Source organism: Euprymna scolopes, chromosome 36 (assembly GCF_053919585.1).
Source record: "Euprymna scolopes isolate OS-2025 chromosome 36, ASM5391958v1, whole genome shotgun sequence".
Lineage (NCBI taxonomy): Eukaryota > Metazoa > Mollusca > Cephalopoda > Sepiida > Sepiolidae > Euprymna > Euprymna scolopes.
The window spans coordinates 36061450-36081589 of record NC_136517.1 but is presented as its reverse complement, the minus strand read 5'-3'; the positions used below and the strand labels follow the sequence as shown (position 1 = coordinate 36081589).

The window sequence follows — 20140 nt, the reverse complement described above, 5'->3', positions numbered from 1 at the left end:
TTTTATTGCTTGGTTGCGGCAAACAAGCATGGAGAGACAGAAAGAAGGGAAAGAAGGTTGAAACTTCTTACAACAGGCTCTACTCGGTTTCAATTTGGGTTAGTTTGTATAACATTTTTGGACACCCATTCATCCACAACTGTCACCACCCATTTTGAAATTTTGCCTTTGTTGTTAATTTAACCATGCCCTCAAAAGGATGTGGCTTCTATCCATTCATTGTTTATTCAATGAGGGGTGTATTTTTGTCTTTGTAGATGATTGTTTAAGCCTTGTAAGTTTGTAATAATCAAACCAAACACAGTGTTATCGTTAATAAAATGTTTATTAGCAAAAATATGTTACAGAAGTACACGTCATAATTCTGAAGCAATAACTGCCACAAATTGCTACCAATGTTTACTTACTTCTGACTGTAGGAAAATGTTACACAAAGTCGAAAGGTGGGAAAATTAAAGCCAGTGCACCTAAAGGAAGAACATTCTAGCCTATTAAAAATTGCCTGAACAGTCCCATCGGCATTTCCCAATAGGGGCACTTCAAAAAGTAATCAATAAACTTACACATCCCAAAAGACAGGAGGCAAAGCCTGGGAAGGTAGACCTCGTAGGACTACACAGAACGAATACCTCAGCCTGCCAGATAAAAGCCACCAAAATGACCCAGTTACTATTGAACTGATTTTCAAGGTAGGAATAGTGATTGGCAAGCGATCACAAGCGCAATCCAACACCAAATGGATAGCACAAATTGCTGCCCAATAAGGCATTAGATATAACTCTATTTATAGTCTCTGGGTAAGTCCATTATTCCTGGAATAGAGATATCAGCTTACTTCATAACACTGACCTTTGCAGGTGTCTCTGCATCAAGTAACCAGATCTTTTCTTTTCTGGACAGTTATGTTAATCAACAATGTTTTGTTTCTTCCGGTCAGGAGTGTGTCTGTGTCAATTAGATTTTATTTATTCTTAACATTTGCTATTTCTGATACACTAGACCTGATTTGGCACAAACAATGAAATAAAATAATAATAGAAAATCCACTGTGATATCAAAATTCAAAATGATGTTTATTGGAAAAAAAAAAAAAATTTTGCACTGTCTAGTCTATTACCCATTATATTTTGAATTAAAATGAAATAATTTATTTAAAATTGAATACAAATGTGAATATTTTGTTTGGGAAAATAAATGCTTTCTTTCAAGATAACTCTGTCTTGAATTAATTATGTATCTTTGTTTTGATGGTCGATGTGTGAACATTTGAAAATTTTAAATTAAAAATAATGAACTTGTTTTTTTTTTTCATTAAAACTTGGAATATTAGTTTTCTATGCAATAACATAAAATTAGAATCGTATTTATTGTACTTAGAAGTTTTATCTCCTTAAAAGAAAGTTTACTTTTTGCATGAGAAAAAAGAATACGAATTCTATTTAAAGATAAGTGCAGAAAACTGAATCAGAGCGACTCCTACAGCTTCAGTTTCTGTGGCTTCAACTCATTTTTACACCTTCCAGTTCCGACTCCAGCTCACTCATGCAGCTCCTTCTCCAGCTCCAACTTTCTCCTACAGTTCCTTCTCTAGCTGTGCGGACTCCAGCGCCTAATGTTCCAGCAACTTTCAGTAACTCCTTCAAGCAGCACCTGCACCAGCGTTCCTGCCCTAACTTGTTTCAACATTTCCTGCCTGTAACCTCTAGTTTCTTGTTCCAGTGCCTTTTAATGCCTGGCTCTATGTTCCAGTGCCTATCAACATCCGACACCCTGTTCCAGTGCCTATCAATGTCTGGCTCTCTGTTTCAGTGACTATCGATGCCTAGCTCCAGGATCTAGTTTCCTCACCTCCAACTCATTTCCGTCAAATTCAGCCCTTCGTCACATCCACACAAACCGAACCTACCAAAGACATCTCATCATATCTCAGGGATGTCCACATCAGTCTCTGTGTGATGCAATACCATGCTGTCCAGAATCCAGCTTCCTCAGTTCCATTTCTCCCATCTCTGTTCCTGTCGATCCAGCTATTGGCCATGTCCATATGGACTGCACCTACCTGAGATATCTCATCCTAGCTCAAGGATGTTCATATCTATCTCCGGTGACATCATTCCATGTTGCACACGATCCACTTTCCCCATTTCTAATTATCCAGTATCTAACATTCCTGTCCATCCAATCTCCGCTGCTGTCCAGGTTCAACATTTACTGTTCTTCAACCTTTCTGCTTCCAGAATCTGTTGCCAAAATGATTGGATCATTCTACCACTTCAGTAGATATCTCACTGCCAATGCAATCCTCTATCTGTATAAGAGCCAAGTACATCCTAAAATAGAGTACTATTGCTATCTGGGCAGGATCTGCTCGGCGCACCCTATTTTGCAAAACTGGCTTTGAAACCTAGTAGGTGATGCCTTTTTCTCTTCTCTGCAACCTCTTTGCAACAGAAGAGACATTGTGAGCCTGGCTCTGTTCTATTGTTATTTTCATGGTAAATGCTCGTCTGAGCTATGGTCCCTTCTTGCCAAACTTTCACAAAAAAAACTTGACTAGCTACAAGCACTATCAACAATTTCCCTCATTTTTTATCTGAGCCTAAATTCCATGAACAAAGCTTCCTGGCCTGCTTCCTAGCTGATTACGATATGGTACCCTTCAAGTCCAATGTAAACAAGTTCTTGTTGAGCTGCCCTTTTAAATAATAAAAAATCTACCCAATTTACACTGTAATGATTACTACACTACCACCTTATATCCATTAACCCTTATCCCCGAGTGGGCTTCGAGCCTTGACTCCCTTGTAAAAAAAAAAGAAAAAGAGAATCTTCATCGATTGATTTCCTCCAGTTCTTTTATATTTTCGTTGTGTAAATATAGTGAAATAACTGCAACATTTTTTTACGACTATTCATTTGCGTTTGTTCTCTCTTTTTTCCATTTGATGTACTCTCCCTTATGCCCGATCCTTTAGTTGTACAGCTGATCAGTACCCAACCTTCGATGCTTCCATTCAGTCTCGAAAGACAAAGGATACCCCTGTGGGGGCAGCTGCACATATAATTGTGTCGCAAGGATAAGTCAAGGACGACTGGAAACAATGCCGACATAAGCAGAGAGCGCATACAACACCTGAAAGTCCCAAATGGTCACCCATTTAGTACTGACCAGGTTCAATATTGCTTAACTTTGGTGATTAGCCTGCTAAAACAACCTTACACTGCAAGTCATTTTCAAAAATGGCTTAGACCAGACCGATCTGAATTTAGTATGAAACTGTGAGACCTTAAAATTACATAAGTAAGGGAGATTATTTATATTAATATTGATTGACTATACATCATCTATAATATAAATCTCACCTGTCTGTTTAAATGTATGTATGTATGTATGTATGAATGTATGTATGTATGTATGTATTTCTCGCAAAAACTTTTGACAGAGGCGACGGATTTTCATGAGATCGGTATCATTTTGAAGCCCGACCGTTCGGAAGACAAATATCGAAAAATTGGCCAAAAATCTTAATTCCTTCACCCTCAACTGGGCACTTTTCTACAGGGAGGGTCGTTTTTTCACTGACATTTTTTGAAACTCATTCAACCCTCGCACCCACATTGCATAAAAGGCGTTATTTCGACCACCCATGACGTCACAACCACGGTAGGCACATCGGCAAGACAGTATTTTTTTTCACTTCTTTTTCCTCTGGCATGTTACGGGTTCAAGCCTGCTTACTACTATTTAAAAAAAATTTTTCTTTGCGCTTGCAATTTTTCCATTTTTTTGCTTAATCAAAACCCTTACACACACCTCCACTTTCTTTTCCACTTCGCATCACGGGTTCAAGCTTGCCTGCCTACTACAACTTTTTTTTTTTGCTCAACATACAACTCCAAACACCCCAGCAATGCCGGGCACCCAGGCTAGTCTGATATAAGGGAGGTGACTGTAGTCAAGTGGTTAACGACACGGAATGACGCCCTGGGTGTTCCAAGTTCGAATCCATTTAGTTCCACAAAAAGCACTTTCACTTAAGATGCTGGCAACTTTAACGTGGTCCCTTCCATTAATACCTGATGTCTTTCTAGAAAGAATTCTGGCTAGAAAAACAATACCAAGGAAACCAATGCAAACAGTAAAATCTTCAGTTATGATGTTTGTGATCTAATATAAGCGAGATTGTTTTATGGTTACTTCCTTTTGAATATAAATTCTATCCGTCGTGTTATAATGTAACAAACAAAAAAACACGCACACACACACACACACGCACACTCACATGTGCACACACACGCACACACACACAAACACCGAGTTAAGAACAATCAAATAAAATGTAGGTAATGATTAGGGCTAGGACAGCAGCATATTATTTTCATTGTTTTGGACTCTCGGGTGTGTATCCGTTGATATCTTATATGCTTTTATGTAGAGTGATGTGGCCCTCAGTTAATTAATTGTGTCTAACTGTGTCGGATATATACTTGAAAGTCAAAACAATGAAAAGAATATGCTGTTGTCATAGCCCTAGTAATCATTACCATTATCAACATAGATTATTTAAAAGGAAAATTAGTCAAAAACAGTTTATTTGGGTTTAGCTACATATTTATGACCTCTAAAAATATATATAATTATATATAATTGTTCAACCCCAAAAAGGCATATTGCCACTTGGATATACTATTTGGGACCATGTCTAGTAGGAGACTATGTGACAAGATGATAGATGGGGTTGTTGCGTGCATGTACGTCAAGAGGCACAAGTGCTATGAGTTCACCAGAGCGCATTCCATTAAAATACTTGTAAAACAGGCACAGCAATGCAGCGCTGAAGTGATGGGGCAGGCGTTGGAGTTTTGTTGATAGGACCTATTAGATTAGAACTTGGATGTCTTCAAGTCCAATGTAAACAAATTCCTAATGAACCGCCCCCTTAATTAAACACTTCATCAAATCTCCACACTAACGTAATGTACTTGCAATAACCCTTATCCCTGAGTGGCTTCCGGGCCTTGATAAGTGGTGATCACTGTGTAAAAAAAAAAAAAAAAAAAAAAAAGAGGCTCTTTTTGAGCACTGTCTAACAGCGAGGAGTGAGTGGTAGGTATAACAGCTTAGATATGATAACAATACTCCCTGCGTGGGCGAACGATGGCTTTGTATAGGTACAGGATACTCTCAAGTAATTTTCTAGCACGGTAGAGTTAATAGAAGTTATAAACCTAGGAGTAAACAGAACAATACCTGAGTTTGCATAAATATCGATTCTGAACAAAGTAGTCATCTTTAGTTAATGTAAAGAAGTTTAAACAAAGATGGCTACTTTGCTTAAAATCAGTATTTAGCTAAACTTTAAAGGTATATAACTTTTTTGTCCGGGTGCATATTGTGAACTGGGTTCCTGTAAATGTCCAGAAGTGCTGAATTGGAAACTTACGCAAACCGTCGGAATATGCCGACAACAAATGTGACAACGAATGCGCTTAACGTATAAGAAATCAAACAGACACCTTTTGATAAATTGAAAGAAAAGGAAAAAAACCCAAACTTTTTAGTTATTAATTTTAAATTATGGAGCAGCATGTGGCAACTATTTTAACTTTGCTGGACAAGTTAGCACAGATGCCGGAGTAAGTTGTAGAATACTGTCAACAGAAAAAAATGATAACATTTGAAATGAGGTGCAGGACATGGTCACAAAAAAAAAAAAATCTGAAGAAGAGAATGTGGGGTGGGGTGGGCTCAAGATATACCATTACCGATTGGAGGAACTAATCCTAGCCTAAACCCGAACCCCCTCTTCCCAAATTTAGTTTTTAATCATGCAAGAAAAAAGAGGATTTTATCGATTGGACGAACTAACCCTAACCTAAATCCTAAACACTACCACCCTTACTCCCCAAAAAAGGGGATTTTATCGATTGGAGGAACTAACCCTAACCTAAATCCTAAACCCCACTCTCTTACTCCCCGAAAAAGGGGATTTTATCGATTGGAGGAACTAACCCTAACCTAAATCATAAACCCTACACTCTTACTTCCCCAAAAAGGGGATTTTATCGATTGGAGGAACTAACCTTAACCTAAATCCTAAACACTACCCCCTTACTCCTAAAAAAAGGGGATTTTATCGATTGGAGGAACTAACCCTAACCTAAATCTTAAACCCTACACTCTTACTTTGCCAAAAAGGGGATTTTATCGATTGGACGAACTAACCCTAACCTAAATCCTAAACCCTACCCCCTTTATCCCAAATTTAGTTTTTAATCAAGCAAGAAAAAAGGGGAATTAAGCAGAGAAGCCAATAAATGAAAAAAAAGGTTAAAAATTCAAATATATAACAAATAAATATTAATTTATTTATTGCATCTTTCTTAGATGTTGTTTCAAAACATTTCGGCCAACTATTCCTCTGGACTTCATCAGGTGGTAGCTGTGACGGGATAGGAACTCCGAATCTCCTAACTGCATTCTCAGCAATTACTGCCATCCATAGTTGTTGTCGTCTCACCATGTTTTTGGCCAAGTAAGCCTCTGGCCGGCTTTGGGTAGGATTGAAACCGCTATCTTCAGACAATTCTCACCTGGAACCGTAGAGATTCAATGTCTATCCACTATGCCACAGGCCCCGAAGGGCGATCAAGATTGGATGTTTTGGTCTTATAAATCCACGTTTATTCATTATCTGATCTTCCATGGTCGGGTCTGTACTGAATGGTATATATATTATTTAATTGGAATTCGTTATTGAGATGAGTATTATTTATTAATTTATTTATTGCAGACTATTATTCTCATCTTTCTTAGTTGTTGTTTCAAAATGTGGTGAGACGACAACAACTATGGATGGCAGCAATTGCTGAGAATGCATTCAGAAGATTCAGAGCCCATCGCGGTTACTACTTGACGAAGGCCAGACGAATAGTTATCCGAAAGTTTTGAAACAACATCTAAGAAAGATGAAGATAATAGTCCGCAATAAATAAATTAATAACTAATACTCATCTCATATATATATATATATATATATATATATATATATATATATATATATAAAGTTAAGAATTTAAGAATAAACTATAAATTTATTTGTAAAAAATTTTTAAGGAAGCACGTAAAAAAGTTAAGTTTACTTAAAATTCAGTGAGATGGGTGTGCCTGCATTTTGGAAGCCAACTCCTTTGTGTCAATGTCAACTGAGGTTAAGGTTAAACGAAGGCAGGCTTCGAGAGATGTTTGATTAAGTAGATTCCTCTCTTTGGATTTAATCGACTTCATTGCAGAAAATGCTGCTTCACAAAGGTAGGTACTGCCAAACATTGACAGCAAGTGCAATCCAAAACGGCGTAAATTAGGATAATGCTCTTCAGAAAGAAGAGGCCAAAATTGAGTGATTGGCAGTGTAGCTTTGCTTAATAAAAACTGGTCACTTTGCAAGTCACACAATTCAAGCTGCAAATCTTCATCGGCTTCTGATATAGTTATAGTCAGCGGAGCATTGAATACATTGAAGTTTTTCTCAAGGTGCTGGAAATCTTGAAATCGCTTGTTGAAGTCTTCAATCAGGGTATCAAGAGTTTCAACAAAGCAGCAGAAGTTATTGTCCTCTATTTCTTTAGAAATAACATCACAACTTGGAAAGTGAATGAGAATGTTACTTTGCAGATTACTTTTGAAGAGACTTAATTTTTTGCGGAAGCCATCTATGAAACCATACAGAGAAACAATTGTTTGATTCCTACCCTGTAAACTTAAATTGAGCTTATTCAGATGCTGAGTAATATCCGTGAGGAATGCTAGACCTTTCAGAAAGTTGACGTCTTGCAATAAACCTTTAAATCCATCAGTGTCTGCATTCAGTTCTTCTAAAAAGTTTAGAATCTCATTACGCAAACTGAAGAACTGCTGCAGACATTTCCCAGCACTAAGCCAACGAACAGTAGAATGGAGTGAAACGTCAGAAAATTCTGTATCCAAATCTTTCAAGAAATCAACAAATAGACGATGCCTCAGTGCTTTATTACCGCCTCTAATGAAATGAATAATTCTAATTACATGCTGCATTACATCAGATAAACGTATACAGCTGCATTACATCAGATACATTACATGCTGCATTACATCAGATACATTACATGCTGCATTACATCAGATAAACGTATACAGCTGCATTACATCAGATACATTACATGCTGCATTACATCAGATAAACGTATACAGCGACTAGATAACGATTCTTGATGAATAATGCAATGGAACATTGGGCAGTCGACTCCAGCATCTCTCAAGTACGCTATAACCCCTCTTTTAGCTCCAGTCATTGATTTGGCACCATCTGTAACGATGCAAGAGCATTTCTGAAATCCACCATACTTGCTCACTAAAGAATTCAGTGCTTCATAAATATCAGATCCTTTTGTAGTGGTAAAAAGTGTGAGTAAGCTGAGTAACTCCTCACTGACATTAAACTGTGAGTCAATACTTCTAACAAAGACAAGCAACTGGCTGACATCCCTTATATCTGTGCTTTTATCAAGAGCGAAAGAAAAATAAACACAAAATTGCTGAACGAAATTGCTAAGCTCTTCAACACGTCTAGCAACAGTTTGATGCGAGAGTGGAATTTTTTCAAACCCAAGAGCTGCATCGTTAAAGCCCATGGCCTTTCCCATAGCTATTGCACATCGCTTAATGAGATCACCGTCAGAGAATGCCTTTTTGGATTTAGCCATTAAAAGTGATACATCATAAGAGGCTATGGTTATAGAAGACGAAAGCTTCACTAATTGAAACATCTTTTCTTGACGCTTACGCAGGTCTGATTTGAGATCATTGAGTAGGGGTCGCCGCGCCTCACCAGTGTATTTATCATAGCCAGTGACATGAAGAGTGCTGTAGTGTCGTTGTACATTGTACTCTTTCATAACAGATATCATTTCATTCCAAATTAAACATAAAACTCGACCACTTTGTTCTTTCACCAGAAACCTCAATTCCCAACTATCCTTGAATTGACACTTTTCATCAGAGATTTTTCTTTTCTGAGCCATCGTAAAAAATGTGGCACTAAGTCTGAAAAGAAAAAATAGAACAGAATGTAATGGAGGATTAAGTAAAACTGAAATTATAAAGAATAATAATAATAAATGTTTATTATTTCATCAAAATGAAAAGCACAATTTATAACAATTGTATGCTTATGATGGTGTACTACAACTATTAAAATTCTGTATACAGTACGGAATGAAGGTGTTTGAGTTGAATTATTCCAATTCAAGCTCAAATAAAGTTTAGTAAAAAACAACTTTTTTCGAAATAACTCAATAGATGTCTAAATAATACTAATTTTTAAAAGTTTTCTAGAAGAGGCTGCGGGCCGCATTGAAGGAGGCCGCGGGCCGTGGGCCGCATGCGGCCCACGGGCTAGGCTTTGGACAACCCTGATCTATATCAATAATATATATATATATATATATATATATATATATATATATATATATATATATATATATATATACAGCCTTTGAGATTTGAAAAAAAAAAAATCACTCGACCGCCAGTCGAGTGTGAGGGAAAATTTACTCGCCCCAAAATCTTTTTACTCGTCCGACTTTATGTCTTTGCTTCAGTCAATAATAGTAAATAATTTTACAACAAATCAAGAAATTATTATAATCATCTTTGATATAATTTCGAAGAGTTTAAATCATTATAAGTACACGTTGTGTCAATTTGAAAAAAATACATAAAGAGACAAAAAGTGAAAGAAAGAAAACAAAATCACCGCATCGATACTTTTTAAATTTGGTTGAAAATGTACATTACAGATAGCCAGAATTACAAAAATCTTCTTTCTTTAAAAATCCACACGTGTATAAAAAAAAAATTGTGGGCGGAGATTTCAGGCAACGGAGATCTCGTACCAGGAGAATAAAGAAGAAGAAAAAAATTTAATTGAATGATTTTTCGGCCAACACATTTTTTCAACACTCATGGATGTTGCAAAGGATCTAAACCGTAGGTGTTGAAAAATATGTTGGCCGAAAAATCATTCAATTAAAGTTTTTTTCCTTCTTTATTCTTAATAAAAATATCAACAAACTATTCTTCTCATACCCAAATTATGTCGTAAAATTTCATACAAAAATTAAAATACCTAGCCTAAACCGTGGGTGTTGAAAAAAAGTGTTACGAAATCTCCGGGTATTCACGATTGTGGACTGAAATCTCCTGGTATGAGATCTCCGTGACCCGAAATCTCCAATATTAAAAAAAAACAAACCCATTTAGCTCAAATTAACTAGATTTCTTAGAAAATCGGCATGGTTTAATATCTTTTTAAAATTTAAACGGTCAATTTTTCTTTAAATTTATGGGAAAAAAAAACTTAGATATATATAGAACAGAATATATATAGAACAGAAATTGGTCTTTTTTGTTTCTATTAACACAAAGAATTCACCTCGGAACAACATTCTAAAATTTAGAATATTATTTTTAAAATTGGGTATCGATGATTTTTTGAAAATTGCGCAAAAAAGAGCATGCAAATATCTGAATTTATATAATTGAGAAAAATATGATTACTTACTTGTATAATTTAATATTCGGTGCGAGCTTGACGGGACGATGTGTTTTTTTCCTCTTTCAAATGTTCGTCTTTACTTTTGTAAGCATGAAGTGTATGTAGTTGTAGCGTCGAAGAATTTTTTTCCAAATGAATTTCAAAATCAGAGCTAAATGAAGGTGAATGTGTAAATTTGAGCTCCTGTTGACTTTTAGCGTGACCACTCTTTTTTCAATACGATATTCCAACGGTCTCACAGCCATTCTAAGTCATCGCATATTTGACAGTCGTAAAATAAATGAGTTTTTTCCATTTCTTTATGTAAAGAAATTTTATCGACTGGCGGGCGAGTGATTTACGACTTTTAGTTGCCCCAAGAAATTTTCAATTGACTGTGGCGACCGCTCGTGTAAAGTCTCAAAGGCTATATATATATATATATATATATATATATATATATATATATATATATATATAGCTGAATGTGTGTGTGTGTGTGTGTGTGTGTGTGTGTGTGTCTGGTCACGAATAGGCTCCTATATGGTTGACTATTTTAAAAAACTGATTACATATAATGATAGAAGATGTATCGAGACACAGAAATGGGTATGTTTGATCTGGCAGAACGGTGGTTCATTAAAAATGTGGGATTTGCGTTAGCGCCTAGTTCACAAAGTATGGAAATAAAAAATTAAAAAAAAACGTTTACAATTGTTTTTGATATAGATGTACATGAGAATACTTTGATAAGTATGTTTTAACTTAAATAGGGATGGTATAATAAAATTGTGGGGTCTGCGTTTGCACCTGGCCTCCATAGAATAGAAATAGGCACAAACTTTAATAAAGACTTTTCATATCTATCTGCGTAAGTATACTTTGATAATTATATTTCAGTTTGAAGAAATATGGTATAATAAAATTATAGAGTGTTCGTTCGCACCTGACCTCTATAGAATGGAAACATGTCACAAAGTTTAACAAGGTTTTTTAATATAGATTCACAAAATATTGTGATAAGTGTTTCAGTGTGAACAGGTATGGTATAATAAATTATGGGGTTTATCTATTTTATTTTTACTTTCATCATATTTTGCTTTGATTTTGATACCCCCAAATTCAATTCAAATTTACAACCCTTCCTTTTCATAACCTATCATACTTTCCTAAATCAGAGTCCATTTTCTGTAAGCTGTTTTTGAACCCAGTCAACGACAGGTACTTTTGCTAGTATATATATATATATATATATATATATATATATATATATAATTATTTTCACAATCAGACAACGTCACATCTCCGAAAGCTGTAGACTCGAAATCCTAGATTTGAATCTTGCCCTCTTTTGGTTCATCAGGATTCAAAACTCAAGTCATTTGCATGTGATGCGAGTACCCTGCAGCCACCACACCACATGCAAGAAAGTCTAACGACTAACACAAATCAAGCAAACCACAGCAAAATCCCATTATGGGATATATGCCCATATCTTCTCAACATTAAGAACCCAAGTGAATGTGTCACAAGTAGGATTTTACACTTGCTAGGGCGATGTCATACACCAACCAGCGAGCAAATTCTATGAGCAATGTTTCTGACAAAGAGGGAAGAATTGCTCTTTTCTGAGTCAGAATCTATTCCATCTAACACTTAGCGATAAGTGTTAGATGGAATGGTTTTTAACCTTAAAGTAGTATTTCTATTTTTAGCTTCTTACATCAAGTGGCTACATGTCTTGTCTGGAGCGACCCCCCCCCCCGCCTAAAAAAAATTGACATAAGTTTTTTTTTTTTATATATATAATTATTTCTACAATGAACCTCCAACGCACTAGTTTACGCATGCAGCAGAAACAGATGAACAAGTTCAAATCATTAATGCTCACCTGACTTGTATAGTCTCTACGGGCAATGCATTAACATTTTTTTTTTTAAATATATGAAAAAATACTAAAGCAAATTGTACGCAGAAAAACAATTGTCAAATTAGTGATGATCAGAAAGAGGGTGATCATTTTACGTTAAAATTATATAGGAAAGTGATTCCCCATTATAAAACCTAAAATATTTTATACAAATTTAAAAGAATTGCCTTTTCAACAGATTTGCGAATTTTACCCAATTTTGTTAATTTACTATCGTAAAAAAATGGTTAATTTGACTTTTGTAAATAAATAAATAAATAAATAAATAAATTAATAAATAATAAAAATAAATAAATAAATAAATAATTTACATTTGATTACACTTTTTCCTTTCATGCAGAACAAAGGTTATAACGTGGATGACCAGTTTACATTAACTTATATAGGAAACTGATCCCTTTAAAATATAAACTGTTTTGGAAGACAATACAAAACAAAATAAAAATTAAATTCTCTAGCGACGTTAATTGTAAACAGAAAAAGAAAAAAAAAATGGTGACGGTCATAAAGTAGGTGATCAATTTATGTTAAATTTATATAGGAAGCTGATCTTCCCTCTAAAATCCAAAATATTTTAATAAAATAAAAGACCTTTAAAAAATCCCGGGAATTCTCCCGATAGGTAATTAACTGTACACACACACACACACACACACACACACACACACACTGTAAGACATTATTTCTCACATCCCAATTTACTCCCTGCAGAAGCAAAAGAATCCACAAATACAAAAGCCATACCTTTCAAACTCAAAATTTATTCAAAAGTAACAGCAATGAAAGTTTATTGGTTATAGTATTGTCCATTTGCAAAACGGTGGCCAGTTTTGCATCTATAGCATAGAGCCAGTAGTATGAACTCCTATTGATGGAGTGGTAGTTCTTTATTCCTCGAAAGGATCCATGTATATTCATGGTGGACTCGGCGGGAATGTTGGCACCTATAATTAGGTGTAATGCAAGTCACTTGGGACTCTAGTTGAATTGAGATAAGATCCAATATTTGGTAAATAAAACATGAAGAAATGTTCATTAATGTCATCCTGTAATTAGGATAATTTCAGCAATATAAAAGTGTCTCTGCTTGTAGAGATGTGATCCTTTGTTCACCAGCAGTTTGATGATACAACCTGAAGAAATTGACGTAGCTCCCTTCACATGTGGAAGCTGCTGAATCCATCCCTTGCCGAGTTTCTGCTTGGACTGAAAAATAAAAGCATGATACAAAAAGGGCGCCAAGCAATTCACTTGACTCATTCAAAATTAACCAATCACGGCCGACCACCAAACTGCGTGGGCGGCCTAAACAAAAAAGGTGGCGAATGTAAATGGAATTTCTCACAACACACGCATTAAATAAATAAATAAAAATAAAAAATTTGATGTGTAAAAAAGGTGAAAAAGGTGGAGAGGGAAGAAAACAACAAGGAAGCACTTAATTATGAATGGAACAGTTTATTGGTAATACAATTTTGTTCATACACATGTAATTTGACTCCACATTTGCAGACATATTTCTGTTTTAGCTGCAAACCAGCTGAACTTCGTCAAGCTTCTTAATTTGCGTAATGTTGAAGATGGCCTTCGTAAAAAGAAGTTCGTGGCCTTTGTAAAAAGAATGACATTCCATTGAATCTTGGTTTTTTTTTCTGCTGACGTCACAGAAATTGATGCTTAGCAGATAAACAATTGCACAATCGTATAATCGCACAAAGCTCCTTACTTTATGAAGACCACGGTTACAACGAGGGAGTATCACATGACATGCTTATAATTTTTTAAACGTTGATATTTTTATTTATTTGGTACTTGTACAGTTTAATCAAGACATTAAAAAAATGAAAATATCGAAAAAAAAAGGTTATATTGTACATATCCGTTTTGGACTGAAGATCTCCGAAAAATATTTTTTTTCACTTAATTTGATCGAGTAGTTTTCTTTGTTTTTTTTTTTTGGGGGGGGGGGGTTCACAGCGGAAAAACACGTTTTTATGACAACACGTTGAAGGCAGACATCTTTGAATTTGTTGAACACGCCACGGAGGGATAACTCACTTTAAAGCGCGGACACTCCCTTCCCATATTTAATACTATCTTTTCTTCCTAAATATCGAACGTTTTGCTCGGTATCATGAATTTTTTTTTTTTCGCTGTAAAAAAAAATAAATAAATAAATAAATAAAAATGAAAAACTACTTGATGAAATTAAGGGAATTTCTTTTTCAGAAAATTTCATTCCATCACGGATACGTATAATATAAACTTTTTTCGGTATTTCCATTTTTTTAATGTCTGGATTAAACTGTACAAGTACCATCTATTTTTTTTTTATTTTTTATTATTATTATTATTATTATTATTATTATTATTATTATTATTATTATTACTATTATTATTATTATTATTATTATTACTATTACTATTATTACTATTATTATTATTATTATTATTAGTATTATTATTATTATTATTATTATTATTATTATTATTAGTAGTAGTAGTAGTAGTAGTAGTAGTAGTAGTAGTAGTAGTAATTAATTCTTTTTTCTTTATTCTATTATTTAGTCAATTCCGGGATACGCAAAGACAGGATAAAATTTATTCATTCATAAATAACGGATGCTAGACAGGTTATATTTTGACATCCACTTCTTTTTTCTCCCCATAGCCAATTAGGTTAGACATATCATGACATGTGTGTCAGAAACTTCGTGAAAAATATTGAATAATTCGACCCCCTGTCTGTCCAAGCTTATAACTACTCGAAAAATGTAATTCGACCCCCTTTTTTTTTTCAATTAAAGGGGCAAGGACCAAGGTTTCATTAAAAAAAAAAAATACAAACAACGTGTTTTTTTTTTTTGTTTTTTTTAAAGGTTTTAAACTGCGGACTTTACAGGTAAATTTCCAAAAAACTGCTCTTTTTTTGTGTTTTAAATTAGAATATATTATTTATTGATCTTTTATCTTCAATTTGTGATATATAAAACTTTGGCACATAAATTAATTATTTACTTTTTAATAGACATTTCAAAATAGGGGGCCGTGAATAATAAAAAAAAAAAAAAACACGTTTGTCTAAAATATTATATTCGGTTTATTGGAAAGAGCATAAAATTTCACATTGACCCTGAAAATATCGTAAAAATAGAATCAATAGAAAAATTTTGATAGATTTTTAAAGTTTAAAAATTGAAAAATACTGAACTCGTAAAATTCAATTAATTTAATTACTGTTTTTTTTAAATAAAAAAATAATATTTCTATTACTTTTTATACAACTTTAATAGTTTATTTTGGAAATATAATCCATAAAGAAAATAAACAACCCACTTTTAAAAGAGAAATTACGAGTTTTTTTTATATTTTATTCGCAGTTTCGTGTTAGAGGTGTCAAAAATTCCTACAAAATTTCTGATACACCTATGCTATCACAATAAAACTTAACGCTAAGCACCCGAACACATTCAAACAATCGATTCATGGTGACCAAGTCCGCACACCACACCACATGCATATATACACATACAGCTTTTCGTCTAAACAAACTATGGGTCGCAATTAAACCATACACCTGCGTAAAATTATTATTTATAATCTGACGCGGATATATACACATTTAATTTTGTTTCACATTCAAATGTTTCTTTTTCTCTTTAGGACTAAGAAAGGTTTTACCTCTAAATTCCATAGCATAAAATTAAATAATCGTGTGTGTGTGTGTGTGTGTGTGTATATATATTCAGAATGTGAGAGATTATATATAATAAATTCCACAACCAAACAACGTCGCAGCGCAGCACACAAGAGCCATGACAGTCAACGAACCGGAAGTCCAAGAGTCGAGTTTCACCCTCATTTGGGCACATCAGTTAAACACATCCGAACTTAGGATTCGAAATCCGAGCCTCAGTGTTCTCAGGCTTGGGTTTCGAATCCTGAGTTCGGATGTGTCTAACTGATGAGCCCAAATAAGGGCGAAACTCGAATTTACTAATGATATATATATATATATATATATATATATATATATATATATATATTGCGAAAAAATATTATTGAATTCTTATTCACATACACATATGTGTTATCTTTTTTTTTTTTTTTTTTTTTACCGAAAATCATTAGTACGAAGGGTGATTGTTCAGCCGATCACACGATTCGAAATCGTCAAACTGAAGTCGAGATTTTAGCTTCTTTTTGAGCACCCAGGATCATGTAACAAGCAAACGAACCGCGTCGAGGAAAGACTTTAGTGGGGGGTTGCTACAAGACAATCATAATTTATTAATACTTATTTGGCCTAAAGTTATAAATATGTAAATTTGGAAGCAAATAGAATGTGCATCGTCACTTTCGACTACACTGGTATGTTAGAAAAGGAGAAAGCAAAAAATATGCGATGATCAATTACCCGGATATTGTACCAAAAAAATGCACATGACTTGTGGAGACGCCGGGGATTGAACCCGGGGCCTTTCACATGCGAAGCGAACGCTCTACCACTGAGCTACGTCCCCACCTGATCAGAATGAAATAGACAAGTTAAATGAATTAATATCTATTTCTTTCTATATATATATATATATATATATATATATATATATATATATATATATATATATATATATATATATATATATATATATATATATATATATATATATATATATATATATATATATATATATATATATGACATCCTCGATAATGACACATATATGACAAGTAATATAGCTTGAGATGTGAACGCGTGTTTTGGTGTGAGACTAGGAAAGGCTCCCACACCTTAAGAAAACCTTCATTCTTCTTCCTGCATCTATCACAGTCCTATTTTCAACTTCCCGCTGCAAATAAATTCTATTCATTTGTTATTGTTAAAAGAAGTGTGCCGTTCTTTTTTGTGTTCTTAAATATATTTCATTAGTGGGTACAATTCAGTATCTTATTAAAAGTGTTTACACGCCCATGTGATAGAGAGTACTTCACATCCTGTTTGTGAATATCTGTGTTCAACTGTGGATAGTGCCCGTCTTGCAAATTGTGCTGCTCTTCCATTTTGTGACAGCGCGGTAAAGATAGATGCTTGCAAGCTTTGCATCGGTATATATCTCGGTGCGTTTGTTCAGGTCAATGTAGGCGAGTGCTTTGCTCAAGGCCTCCCTGAGATTAAAAGGAAATAACGGAGAAGAACGGAAGAAATATGATTGATGATGCTTCTGGAAGGACACGATATGATGTACCTGAACAGCAGTAGAGATGAGAAAGCTGGACAACAGAAGAAGAAAAAAAAAACTGAATCTACAGGAACGGTTATTTCTAGAACCTTAATAGCAGGAACAGTCTTAATTGACAAGAACGGAGAAACTGGGACTTAAACTACAGGAAGGGATGGATTAACAGGAATGAGCAACCTAGAAAAGACAGGACATGAGCTTTTGAAACAAGTAACAGGAGAGAGTGAGATGAAACAGGTGCTGAATCAAATGAGCTGCAGAATCAGATGGAGTGAGCTTGAGAGGCAAGCTGGAACACGAGCTAGAGTAGGGGTTGCACAAGAGTCAGATCTGGAGAAAGAATGTCATAACAACTGACAACGGTTCATAGGGCGAGGTGCAGTCGGCAGCAACGCAGAAGTCGATGCTAGGGGCAAAGGCACAGAGTGAAAATGGGCACTCGTTTTAAAGTGTATTTGGGACTGGTGCTGGTACAATGCTTTGGTGAGATTTGATTGGCTGGGTTGAATGACGATATGCGCAGAAAGAAAGAAAGCGTGTTGATTTCTATCACACGGAGTATGATACTCAAGTATTAAACATACGGTCTTGCTAGGAGTGTCAGCATACTAAAGGCTAAGATGTACAATGATTAAACATGTTTTTATTTATTTATTTATTTATTTATTCATTTGGTGTACCGACACAGCAGGTCATTTTTTCTCTTTCTTTCATTCATTCTTTTTTCTTTTATTCTTTTCTTTCTTTTCTTTTGTTCAGACTTGCTTTCTGTCTTTTCTTTGATCTATTCCTTTCTTTCTGTCTTTCCTGTGATTTATTCCTTTCTTTCTTTCATTTCATTCTTTCTATTCTTTCGTTCATTCTATTTTTTTTTTCGTTATTTTTTCTTTATTTCTTTCATTCTTTTTTTCCTTCCATCATTTCCAGGTATTTCCTTCTTTTATTCGTATATCTCTTATGCCGTTCTATTAGTTTAATTTTGAATCTACTCCTAATGTTTATAATCTCTTATCTAATAGAAAAAAAAAACACCAAAAATATTTGGTATCGTATTATATTTTATATTTATTTGACCTATCTCTTCGCCTATAGAGCAGCTGGGGACGTAGCTCAGTGGTAGAGCGTTCGCTTCGCATGTGAAAGGTCCCGGGTTCAATCCCCGGCGTCTCCACAAATAAGTTTTTTTCTCTTCATTGTTAGCAATGAATAATATTTGAATCATTTTTTATCCCATACTTTTCTTTCCTTTTAACGTATCTAACGTATCCGTGCCGCTAAACTAGTATATACTCTTTTCATTGCTTCCGAATTTACATATTTTATAATTAAATTCAGATAAGTAACAGCTATTTATATTTTTGGTTTTCCACTGAAGCCAACTGTGGTACACCGGGAAAGGGATTGTGACCTTCCCCCACTTCTGCCGATAGAGCACTCAGGTTGAGTTTATAAATAGCCACTGACCCGTTGGCATTTTTCGATAGGGACACTTTAGGTGACTAGCGGCAATAAACCAACCTACCCCTCATTCTCGGAGGAGGAGATAATGCTTGATCTCATTCCTGACAAAAGAAAGTCTGTAGCTGCCATGCCAACGGCTACTTTGTCGGATTGATTGCCACTTTACACAGTCGTCAAGCAACTATGTATAATTAAATACTGATTTTATAAATACATTATTAAGAGTAGGATAGAATAGATTTCCTGAAGAGGTGTCTCGTGGGGATGTAGCTCAGTGGTAGAGCGTTCGCTTTGCATGCGAAAGGCCCCGGGTTCGATCCCCGGCATCTCCATATGTTGTTTTTATTTTGGCTTTTAAAATAAGTATTCATATTTGAAAATGTCTATCGATTGAATTTATTTGAACAATAGATATCTATATATAAAGTGAAGCATGTTTACATATTTCTATATGTTTATTTATTATGAAACTATTGTACTCTCCTTGAAAAATTACAGGAAGAAAAAAATATGCATCCCCAGTGTCCGCGCTTGCTATTTATTCGAATATATTACTAAAATATTCATGCTAAAAATCATAGAATTAACGGCGGGGGGTTTTTATTGGGAGCCACCAAAATCAACAGAGATTAGACCATTTCTGTAATTATCCTGGTCCTGTTGATTTTGTGGTAGGAGTTTAGTTCTGTGCAATTCTAGGAGGTCCATCCTCACAGGCTTTAATTTCTCTCTTTGAGAAGGGGTTAGTTTATTACTAATCGTCTGGAAGCGCCCTTACCGGGGAATGCCGACGACGTTGCTCAGAAATATTTTGCGTATTTCTCTTTTTGTTTTCATTTTTCTTAAACTTTTTCTTCTAGGGGATGGGACATCCAACCAGATGTCTGACATTTACCCCTATTTTAGTGAGTCCAACCAAGAGATCTTTTCAGGAT

The 20140-nt window shown here is 34.8% G+C and overlaps 2 protein-coding genes and 3 non-coding genes across 5 annotated transcripts; 2 read left to right on the top strand and 3 right to left on the bottom strand.

The window, feature by feature from the left end:
- Positions 1–7150: 7150 nt before the first annotated feature.
- On the bottom strand, positions 7151–8074 carry LOC145260234 (general transcription factor II-I repeat domain-containing protein 2B-like). The gene has a single exon (XM_080118061.1). The coding sequence runs from the start codon at positions 8072–8074 to the stop codon at positions 7151–7153; it is 924 nt and encodes a 307-aa protein (XP_079974187.1).
- A 107-nt stretch (positions 8075–8181) lies between these two features.
- Positions 8182–9060, bottom strand: LOC145260233 (general transcription factor II-I repeat domain-containing protein 2-like). Its single transcript, XM_080118060.1, has one exon. It carries the CDS (start codon positions 9058–9060, stop codon positions 8182–8184), a length of 879 nt encoding a protein of 292 aa, XP_079974186.1.
- Positions 9061–16955: 7895 nt separating this feature from the next.
- Positions 16956–17027, bottom strand: Trnaa-cgc (transfer RNA alanine (anticodon CGC)). Its single transcript has one exon. It is a non-coding gene; the product is annotated as a tRNA-Ala (tRNA).
- Positions 17028–18843: 1816 nt separating this feature from the next.
- Trnaa-cgc (transfer RNA alanine (anticodon CGC)) lies at positions 18844–18915 on the top strand. Its single transcript has one exon. It is a non-coding gene; the product is annotated as a tRNA-Ala (tRNA).
- A 550-nt stretch (positions 18916–19465) lies between these two features.
- On the top strand, positions 19466–19537 carry Trnaa-ugc (transfer RNA alanine (anticodon UGC)). The gene has a single exon. It is a non-coding gene; the product is annotated as a tRNA-Ala (tRNA).
- Positions 19538–20140: the final 603 nt, after the last annotated feature.

Bases quoted from the DNA above. Each gene is read 5' to 3' on its own strand.
- LOC145260234 (XM_080118061.1), bottom strand. From the start codon at position 8,074: ATGCAGCATGTAATTAGAATTATTCATTTCATTAGAGGCGGTAATAAA.
- LOC145260233 (XM_080118060.1), bottom strand. From the start codon at position 9,060: ATGGCTCAGAAAAGAAAAATCTCTGATGAAAAGTGTCAATTCAAGGAT.